Raw genomic sequence first — 11,452 nt, 5'->3', positions numbered from 1 at the left:
TGGGTGTGGATTCGGTTTTTCGATTTGGTTTGTACTATTCGGTTTGGGTTTTTTCGGTTTTTAGTTTTGAAGAAGTATAACTCAATCCAAACCGAAATAAATTTGATTTGATTTGATTCTTCACTTCCCGGTTTAGTTTTTTCGGTTTGGTTATTCGGTTATGTCAATAATAATTAGAAACATAATCAAAGTTATATTTACAATTTGAAGAAATATATACATATTATATACAATGAGGAGTAATAAAATTGAATCTCTTAAATATATTTTCTAATATAAATCACAAGTAAAACGTAAAACACAATACTTAAAAGTATATTAATAATAGATGTCCAAACATAAAATATAAACTAAATTATAATGAAAGAAAATAACTAAAAAGGGATACAAAAGTCGTAAACTCCAAATAAATTATATATATACTAGTTTTTTGACACGTGTGTTGCATGTAATTACCAATTCAAAAAATATATGTTATAGTAAATAGTATTGCTTATTAAAGCGGAGATTTGAATAATAAGCTTAGCACAAAATAGTATTGCATATTCTTTTGTGAATGTTCAATGTGGATCGTCATATATATCTCTTATTCACGCGAATCTATGAAGATGGTCAGTAAAAAAAATTATTAGTTAAATGCAATAATGTATATATTTGTTTCAATTTGATGAGGCTCAATCATGTAATTTGTTGTATCTCACTAATATTATTATGGACGATATTTGTTGTGTATTTTTCTTGTCATCTAACCAGATGTGCTTTGCACGTGTATTCCACGTTAAACTGTTTAAATGTCATATGAACATGTGAAGAGAACAACTACGTTAACTAAGAAAGATTTCCTTTTTCTTTTTACCGAAAAAATTAAAAATTAAAATTAAAGAATATAATGTATCTGTGAAATCATATATGTAATCACATGTTCATTTTACACCCAACAAAGATATAGTTCATATACTTGTAAATGATTTTCAATTTATTCAACCAAGCATGATTCGTCAAAGGAAAAATAACAATACCGTGTTATCACATATATAGGGGCGGCATAATAAGATGAAAAATTATTGGTCAAAAGTTAATATAAGGAAAGATGAAAGATAAAAATAATTAATGTAATAAGTAATAACTATGTAATTCATAATATTATAACTAAGAATGTAAACGAGTGTGGATAACGTTTGCAATAATTAGTAATAACTGAGCAAATTTATAATGTTATAACTAAAGAATTAATATGCAATAGTTGAATTTCTGATAAATTTTTATACTTACATAAATAAATAAGACTTTTAATTAATGTTACTATTTTTTTATAGTCATTAGATTTTAATTTGGTGTAGGGACAAAATGTAGATGTTTATTCCATATTACTAAATATAAAATTTATTTTGTAAATGATAAATTTTAAATGATTCATATATTCACATATTTTCACATTTGTTATGAGTTTTCTTTTTTAAAAAAAGAACTCGGAATCATTTTAAAATAATATATTTTGAAGTTAGAAGATCTTGTTAACTTGATAATACATTAGTGACATATATAATACTTTAATTTAAATACAAATACCTACCCAAATATAAATATATATTTACATTATTGAAAATATTTATCTCATAAGAATTAGCTATTAAACAAATAATAAAAGTTAAACTGATACAAACTTCAATTGGCGTTATTACAAGTCATATGAACTTTTCTTCGTCTAAAATACTTAAATATTAAGAAATAGTAAATAAGTAAAACAAAAGGGCAATGTTCATATAGCAATAACTATTTTGAAGCAAACTTCCTGACAATCTAAATCACACAAGTAGCATTGATAAATAAAGTCATTCTTTTGTCTTAAGCATCAAAAAAACAAATCATGACAATTCTCTAAATTTTGGAAAAAGATATTCAGGAGCATATATCTACATCACAAGAGAAATTGTTAACAAAAAACAAATGAATTTAGACTACATCATGTTAACTTCATATATTGGAGCATTACAAACTAATTTGTATATTAAGCAAAAAAATAATTATTCTATCATCAAATAGAGGTTGTATAATAATATGAAAAATTATTGGTCAAAAGTTAATATAAGGAAAGATGAAAGATAGAAATAATTTATGTCATAACTATGAGAATTCATAAAACATACTATAACTAAAGAATGTAAAAGTGTATGAATAATGTCTGCAATAATTAGTAATAACGAAGAGAATTTATAATTTTATAAATAAAGAATTAATGTGCAATAGCTAAATTTCTAATAAATTTTATACTTACATAAATAAATAAATAAATAAATAGGACTTTTAATTAATGTTACTATTTTTTATATAGTTATTAGATTTTAATTTAGTGTAGGGACAAAATGAAAATGTTTATTCTATATTACTGAATATAAAATGTATTTTGTAAATGATGAATTTAAATGATTCAAAATGCTTATATATATTCACATATTTTCACATATGTTGTGAGTTTTTTTTTATAAAAAAAAGAAGAACTCGGAAAATTTTAAAACAATATATTTTGAAGTTAGAAGATCTTGTTAACTTGATAATACATTCATGACATATATAATACTTTAATTTAAATACAAATAACTACCCAAACATAATATATATATTTCAGTAATGAGAATATTTATCTAATAAAAATTAGCTATTAAATAAATTATAAAAATTGAACTAATACAAACATCAACTGATATTATGACAAATCATATGAACTTTTCTTCGTCTAAAATACTGAAATATTAAGAAATAGTAATAATGAAAACAAAAGGGAAATGTTTATATAGTAATAACTATTTTGAAGCAAACTTCTTGACAATCAAAATCACATAAGTAGCATTGATATATAGTTATTACAAGTCATATGAACATTTCTTCGTCTAAAATACTGAAATATTAAGAAATAGTAATAATGAAAACAAAAGGGAAATGTTTATATAGTAATAACTATTTTGAAGCAAACTTCTTGACAATCAAAATCACATAAGTAGCATTGATATATAAAGTCATTATTTTGTCTTGAGCATCAAAAAAACAAATCGTGACAATTCTCTAACTCTTGAGAAGTTTAATAATTTTGGAAAAAGATATTCAGAAGCATATATCTACATCACAGGAGAAATTCTTAATAAAATAAATAAATTTAGACTACATCATGTCAACTTCATATAGTTGAACATTACATACTAATGTATATATTAAGGAAAAACATAATTATTATATCTTCAAAATTATTTTCATCAAGTACTCGAGGTTATAGAATATACCCTCTTAGGATGGAATGATTTACTTTATCAAAATAGTGGTACCTCATATTCCGCTAAACTTCGAACTCACTCAATGACAATAAATCGCACAATTTTTTTTAAAATGCAAGAAGAAGAGAAGAAGATTTAAAAAAAATTGTGGTTGAAAAATGAGAGGAAACCTTTCTATTTATATTCAACAAAAGGGAGTATGAACAAGTGTTTTTTGTGTCTTATCTGAAAAGTCAGGACCTTTCCAAGAAGTCACAGACCTTTGAAAAAGTCACAACTCTTTGGAAAAGTTACAACTTATCAAACAATCACATTCCTTTGAAAAAATTTACAACTTATCGGAAAAGTCACAACTCATCAAAAAAGTCACAACCTAAGTTAGGAATATTATAGTAATTTAACATTCAAATTAGGAGTTCATGTTTTTAAGGTAATATATATATATATATAAGATTCGGTTTATTTGGTTTTTCGATTATTGTTTTTCTAAATCCGAAACCAAACCAAAAAATCAAATAAAGTAAACTATTAATCCAAAACCAAACCGAAAAAACAAAAATCAATCCAAATTAGAATCCAGTTTGATTTGATTTTGTTTTTTCGGTTTAATCCAAATAATGCACATCCATGCCCTAGGTGTATAGTATAAATAGAGAGACATACATTTGTAAACCAACCAAGAAAGTGTAAGCAATCTTCTAAAGCAATACAAAAAGTCTTATTTAAAAACTCTCTTGTGTCTTTCTTCATTCTTTTAGCGATCTAAGTTTGAAAAGACTTACTTGAGCTTACAAGATCGTGAAAGAATCAAGAGTAAGTTGTAGAGTGCCACACAGAGTGTTAGTTGAATTATAAGTCTGTGACAACGTGGTATTAGAGCAAAGGTTGGTACTATGGGAAGGGAAAACGATGGAGACATCAACACTGCTAGCACCACCAACATCAAGCAGGATGGTGGAAAGAAGCACTGAAAGGAAAGGAAGCACCTTAAGAGTAACGAGGAATTGTTACTCGACCCTATACCAAGCGAAGCGCTGACATCTCACTCACTTTTGACCACTGAATCGAGTGATGATAAACATGGTGAGGATCCCATTGACATCACGCCCAAAGTAGAGTGGATCAAAAGGGTTGACACGACGAGGAAGGTTGTGGAGATCATAGGCAAATGCTTGAACGAGGTCGATAGTAAATTCAGGACTCTTGAAGATTTCGCCTTTGAGGAGAATGACAACATCCGCAAGAAATTGGAGGGGCGCAGCATGCCGAATATGAGATAAAGGAAGTCATCACTTCCTTGGAATGCCGACTCTTGGATGTGCTAAGCACGATTGAAGCCATGAGAGCCGAGATGAAATCAGTCAAAGAGGGCATTGAAGTCGGAGGACTTGAGTCGCTCAACAAAGATAGGGAGGCCAAGGTTGAGGCTCCCAAGCTACCGATATTCAAAGGCGTTCGTGATCATCCTCGTAGGGACCCACCTTCCCATGTTTTTCACCTAGTCTAGACCCTCTTTTATGGACCCCCTACTATGGAACGTAGAACCTTCAAGAAAGGTTCCGAGACTCAAAGTTTCCTAACCTCAGGATGTCTTCCTATGGCTGTCTTCTATAGATCGTAAGACCTTTTACGGCTTGTAGGTGCGTTTCTACGTTACTCACTCCTTGTTTCTACATTTATGTATGCTATGAGTCCGAATCACGATGATACCCTCTCTTCTCTTCTTGATCGAGGCTCTTCTGAAGAGATTATGAGGTAGCTGCTTGTCATCTCAGCGACCTTCTTTCTTCTACTTATGATTTTGTTCTACTCTAGAAACAATGTCATTTGAGACTTGTAGTTTCTTCACTTCTATTATAATACGTTAGTGGTTTGTACACATGACAACCGAATTTTGGTAATATTATGAATTTAATTAAGTTATCTGCATGTTTTGTTATCTTGAGATCTTATTTCCGCATTTATCTATTTAATCGGGATTTAGGTTGACTTGTCTTGGAGGGATAATGCAAGTTTCACCATGTCCATTTTTGAGTCATGACAAATTAACACTATATTTGTATATGAGAAAGTATTTATAGAATAAATATTGATGTATTCTATGAATAAACATTGCGATGATATATCAAATTATTGGTATAATGTAATGGTTTAATATGGTATACTATATGGTACCTACAATATTTAACTTCTACCATGATAATGATATACAACAACAAAACACAATATTTTGTTAAATTTGTATCAATAATACACAAAGTTCAAAAAAAGAAAATGAATCAAATACAATAAATATTATGCAGAAGAACTCTTTGCCTCACAAGTTCTTAGCTGGTGAGGTTCCTTGGGATGACGACGTGTTCATCCCTGAAGGCGTTTTGAAGGAGCTCCGCGCTATAAGTTTATACTAAATACTTGTCTCAAATTTGTGAAAACGATGTATATGTATGTGTTATTCCAATGCTTTATCTATGGAATATATGTCTTCATACATTGCTACTCATAAACTTTTATTGTCAATGAAAATGGAATCATTGTTGATAGCCTTAGTTCACAACCTTAAACCTAACGGTGGCTTCCTTAAAATCAGTTAAGTTTAACGTCTAACAAATTGGCAGCCATCAATACATTATTTCTGAAAAATCCCAAAATCGATTTCATTGTTGTTGTTCACAATCGAATAGGTATTTTTGAAACCACAGCATAGTAAGATTTAACCAATTTGAGAACACAACCGTTCAAGTGTGGCAGATGAGATTATGGGGCTTACTTAAACTTACAAGTCACTATTTGTTTTGGTGTTACATGTTAATTACATTTTATACTTGTAATTAAAATAAGTACAAGTGATTTGATTAGCGATGCTTCTTTCTATTAATTAAACAAAAAGACCAAATATTGAAAGCTACAAAAATTAAATCTATGCTTCTTTTAACTTGTCTTTGCATAACTAAAAATCTGAACCCATCTGTACAATACAACTTTAATATGAAATTATGTCTGATTGTCTTATTTGATAGGGTTTCGACATTGACGTCTATCTGGGTGAAATACCAGGCAACTAGCTATGTATATAGCTTACCTGGAAACCTAATCTAGAAGGATGTGACTTGCTGATGGATTTGGCTAACCATGCTATGCAAGAATGATGACAAAATCGATGTAATCTTATAGTATTTTCTTCATGCTTTGCAGGGTTACGAGTATGTTGAAAAAGTGAACTTTTATTATGGGTGAATGCCGTGAATTCTTTTTGACCGTTAAAGTAAAAAATCTCACCACCTTTAGTAACTTTTCAAATCCATGAGGGGCCACAGGAGGAGAATGTTGTTCGTTGAAGTATACAGTGTATTCGTAGTACCTACCACATATCAAAGTGTATGTCCCTCTCTTCCATCTTGGCAATTACATCAACGCCTTAAGAGAGAGAAAAAAACACCAAAATAAAGTTAAAACTTACCCAAAATCATCATCAAATAGATAGTAAGTAAATACTGTAAACCTCTTTTTACTTACCCCTGATTTTGGTACACAAGAAAAGACTCTTTTAAAATGATGCCTACACATACTTTGACCGGCATATATTTGAAAAGTTTCAACAACAGTAGCAAGAGTGACATTTAAGAATTTCACAGTAATGAAAAATTCAGCATATCCTGTGAGCCGAGTGTTCACTTTCTCAACATTGATGAACTTGTACTTAAAAAGCTGCAAGGCAGAGACACTATTATTAGTGTTACTTGCAGCACAGACAGACTAAAATATAGGAGGGATCGCAACAGGGTCATACTCATACATACATTGGATTCATCATGATTGTATATGTCGAGAGCAAGATCAACGAGCTCATAAATTATCATAGCCTCCTCCCCGGTGGTGGGATCGGACATATTTATCGGATATGCATCAACAAGCATAGAACAACCAGGAAAAGTATCAAGGTCCATACCCTGTCCACAACACAATTAGTAGTACATATATAATTAATTAATCATTCAGAAAAGCATATATACATACATTGGTTGTTTGAAGTTGAGCATCATAACGGCGCCAAATATCAGCAAAATGAGGGCGATGCTCCACCAAAGCCCCATCGGAGATACGGTCTGGATCGTCATCATTAGCATAATCGGAAACATCACCCTTCATTGGTATAAAACCCCTCAGGTAATCACCTCCAATGAATTTTTTAATATCCTGCTCCATCTCCATCTCCGCCCCCGTCATCATCGGGGTCGCCGTCGATTCTCCTTTTTCCTTAGACTCCGCCGTTGCACTCCTCGGAGATCCTCCCAATGATTGCAATGGCCTCGATATTTTCTAAATTGATCTACCAAACCCTAAAATTACATATAAATGTTTCTTTCCCTTTGGTTTGAGGTGAAAGATAATACTAGTTTAGATATTACGTGGTTATTAATTTATGTTAGTGAATTATATCATAAATATAATTAATTGTGATTTATATATATAATAATAAAAGGAGACTAGTTTGCAATATGGTTATGTAAACTGACAAGCTAATGAAAAATTAGTCGACAATTTAAAAAAAAAAATTATTAGATTATACATAAAAATTCATAGGTAGAAAAACTCTAAATGAACTCTTACTGTTTCAGAAATTTATATTGTAAAATAGATTTAAATACATTTAATTTAAATATGAATAAAAATATAGAAATATTAGAAATAAAAACAATAACAATAATAAACAAAAGAATAAAAAAAACAATAACCGTGAAAAGAAAGGAGAAAGATACGTAGGGAAAAAAAATTAAAATTGTTATAAACATATTTATATTATAGTGGAGTTTTTTTAGGGAGTAGTTAGGAATTCTACTTGGGGACCAAGTTAGGTTTTCCTTATAAATAAACGAGTTTTCTTCATTGTAAATCAGATATGTGAATACCTAAATATCATTCAAGAAGAATAAGAAGTCTTATCTCTTCTCTCTACTTTGTTCTTCTTCTAAATTTATATAGTTTCATAACAAAAATTAAATTTAAAAAATTAACTTAAAAATAGAGATCAACATGCAAAAGAGTTCTAAATGAATTCTTAATATTTCATTACTTATCCTTAAAATGATATAAAATAAATTTATATATACACACACTTATATTATATAGTACCTTAAAAACGTGAACTCTCTAACTTGAATATTAAATTACTATGATAACCCCAACTAAAAACAGCCCTAACTTGAATTCTAAAATACTATAATACCCCCAACTAAAAACAACTCTAACTTGAATTTTAAATTATTATAAATAGAGGGGTTTAGTGAACTCGATTTTTTATTCTTTCATCTTGGTTTATTATTAATATTATTTTTGAACATGTTTTCTTCTCTCTCTTTTTTTGTGTGTTTTATCTTTATTAGACCTATTTGATTAAATTTTGTAAAAGATTAGTTCAAAATTGTAATACTTGTAAAGTATTTATATTATTTAGCATGGTACCTACGTGTTCGAAAACTAGTATCTTTTATATATATATATGGTTGAGTAGGGGTATTGAATTGATTTCATATTTTTAAGGTAGTTGGGAGTGGTAACAAACTTCAAGTAGAATTGAAATTTTTATGATCACACACGAATTTTAAAATAAAAAGAAAAAGTATCATGAAAAACTTGATTAATCAAAATATTCATTACAATTATATTTTGCGAGATTTCATTTATTGAAACCTATTCATAATAATATCACCAGAAACAGTATTAAATATTATTTTTCTACATAAGACACAATACATCCACTCATGAAGTCATCATCCATTTGATTTCGCAATTCACTTTTGATCAATATATTTTCTTCTTTTTTTAATTCTTTTAGTATTTTTCTTTCTTTTCTATTCATTTTTTTTTTTATAAATCATAATATTCTTTATTTTTTTACCATAATTTAATTTTATATATACTGTTAAGATATCATTGACCATTGGTTCAATTTTTTAGTGAGACCACCATGATACCATCACAATATATATACATATACATATTGTCATGGTATCGTTGATGCATGCTTCAATCATTCAGTCCTTTAGTGAAACATCCATGATATCATCATACTATATCTATTTAATATCATGACATCATTTATGTTTTCTTCAATCCTTCAGTGAAACCTCCATGATACCATCACAATATATCTATATATTGACATGATATAATTACTGTTTGCTTCAGTCTGTAATAATATCATCACATTATCTATATATTGTCATGAGATTATTGATGTTTGCTTCAATCATTTTGTCCTTCAATGATGTCATCACATTATATATCACTACAAAAAAAAGCTCAATTTATGGGGGTTATTTTATCAATTTATGGCGGTTTTGGGATCCCACAAATTAAATTGTGGCGATTTCTAAAAACGCTACAATTACCCTTGCCACGAGCATATTTGCAGCGGTTTTAGTAAACCTCCACGACGCTCCCCGCAAAATGACTTTTAATTTGAGGAGGTTTTTCAGTATCATTTTGTGACAGTTTAGAACCTTCACAGTATGATCTCAATATTTTAAAAATTAAATTTGTGTGGATTTAAATTTGTCATGACATGAGATTAATATTTAAATATATAATTTGATTTGTGAAATCTTACAAATTTATTATTATTATTATTATATTATTATTATTTTAACTATAAATATGGAATTTGATTTTCATCAGGTCTTCAAAAGAATGAATAATTTTTGTAAATAACACATTTAAAGCAAATCAAATTTCATTAAATAAATTTGTATTAATAAGTTTCAAAAATTCAAATTATATCAAATAAAAATAATCCAAACTTTTGTATAACAACTTCAACATTACAATTTTAAATCCTTTAAAATCTACATCAAAATAAATATCGAAATATTCTATAGCATGCATTTATTTGGTGATTTAAGTTATTGCCATCCAATATTTTTATCCAAAGTGAAATAAGCTCAATCTCCGCATCTGAAACAATGAAAACATTATACATAATTAGATAAACATATATTGATACATATATCTTCGTACATGATAAAAAAAATCAATTCATTTCAAATAATAATAATAATAATAATAATAATGTATCAAAGCCTAGGAACTTTCATGGTATATATATAATTGATGTGAAGAATTTTCGGCATTAGATATATTCTCTCTTTTATGGATCAAGAAGATATTAAAAAGTACTCGGTTAGAAGAGGTAGATATACCTCAAAACCTTGATTTGTTAAACAAATGGACTATTCCGAAAGTGAATATAAAAACTATTTATGATTATGGTTGGTTTGATAAAATCTCAAATAAACAGTTGATTAAAACAACTGAGCAATCTTTGGCGTTAAACTCGTCTGAACAAACTATTCGTTTATTAAATAAGCGAGATATTGATTTATATAGATCTCAATATAAGTTTTTGCATATTGGCATGGTTCAAATTGCTTTTAAACCCTATAGTGATTTTACTTATGGAAAGCTTATTGGTGCTTGCACGCAAGAAGGCATAAATTTGTGCAATGAGTTAAAACTCTCAAGACAGCTTAAGATGGATAAGCTTAGAGAAAAGTCTCAATTAGGAGATTTTTGTACTCAATTCGGTTTACCAGATGCTTCTAAAAGCACCAACCGAGAAACTTCTAAATTAGAATCTCATAGATCTCATCATAAGAAAAGAAGATCTAGAAGGACTAGAGCAGAAAGAGATGAGCGTAGGGCTCATCGTAAATCTCGTAGATTTACCAAGAATAGGTCAAGGCGAGATCTTGATAAGATTAAGTGTTATAAATGTGGAAAAATTGGGCATATAGCTCCAAATTGTAAGCTAGAAAAGCTTAAGACTCTAGAACTTGATGATGATATTCAAGAGAAGATTTATAGTTTTCTATATACTCCTGGTTCCGAATCAGATTATGATGATTCTGAAGCAAGTTATGCAACAGAGGAGGAGCAACCTGAGTCATCTAATAAGGTTCAACAAGATTTGAATGATGCTTGCAAATGTCATGGTGATATTTCTCATTGTGAACATGATGAATTCTACAAGCTGCAATCTCAGTTCGAAGACATGAATATGTTCACTATCACTGCAGACAATGTGATAGAACTTCTAAAAGAAGTTACCGATAATACTCTTCGTGAAAAGATCATTCAATTGGCTGCTAGTAAAACTAGCTCTTCAACTAGTATTCCTAATGATAAAA

The 11,452-nt window shown here is 29.0% G+C and overlaps 1 protein-coding gene across 1 annotated transcript; it reads right to left on the bottom strand.

Annotated features, from left to right (window-relative positions):
• Positions 1–6,270: 6,270 nt before the first annotated feature.
• On the bottom strand, positions 6,271–7,581 carry LOC102579908 (uncharacterized). The gene is made up of 3 exons (XM_015306119.1): positions 7,284–7,581; positions 6,783–7,216; positions 6,271–6,683 (listed from the first exon to the last, which is right to left on the bottom strand). The coding sequence occupies exons 1-2, from the start codon at positions 7,494–7,496 to the stop codon at positions 6,938–6,940; spliced, it is 492 nt and encodes a 163-aa protein (XP_015161605.1). The 5' UTR covers positions 7,497–7,581; the 3' UTR covers positions 6,271–6,683; positions 6,783–6,937.
• Between the last annotated feature and the right edge of the window lie 3,871 nt (positions 7,582–11,452).

Source organism: Solanum tuberosum, unplaced genomic scaffold (assembly GCF_000226075.1).
Source record: "Solanum tuberosum cultivar DM 1-3 516 R44 unplaced genomic scaffold, SolTub_3.0 scf00024, whole genome shotgun sequence".
Lineage (NCBI taxonomy): Eukaryota > Viridiplantae > Streptophyta > Magnoliopsida > Solanales > Solanaceae > Solanum > Solanum tuberosum.
This window is presented reverse-complemented; position numbering and strand designations above follow the sequence as displayed.

Bases quoted from the DNA above. Each gene is read 5' to 3' on its own strand.
- LOC102579908 (XM_015306119.1), bottom strand. From the start codon at position 7,496: ATGATGACGGGGGCGGAGATGGAGATGGAGCAGGATATTAAAAAATTC. The intron at 7,217-7,283 runs GTATGTATATAT...TGTTGTGGACAG, and splicing joins CTCAACTTCAAACAACCAAT to GGTATGGACCTTGATACTTT.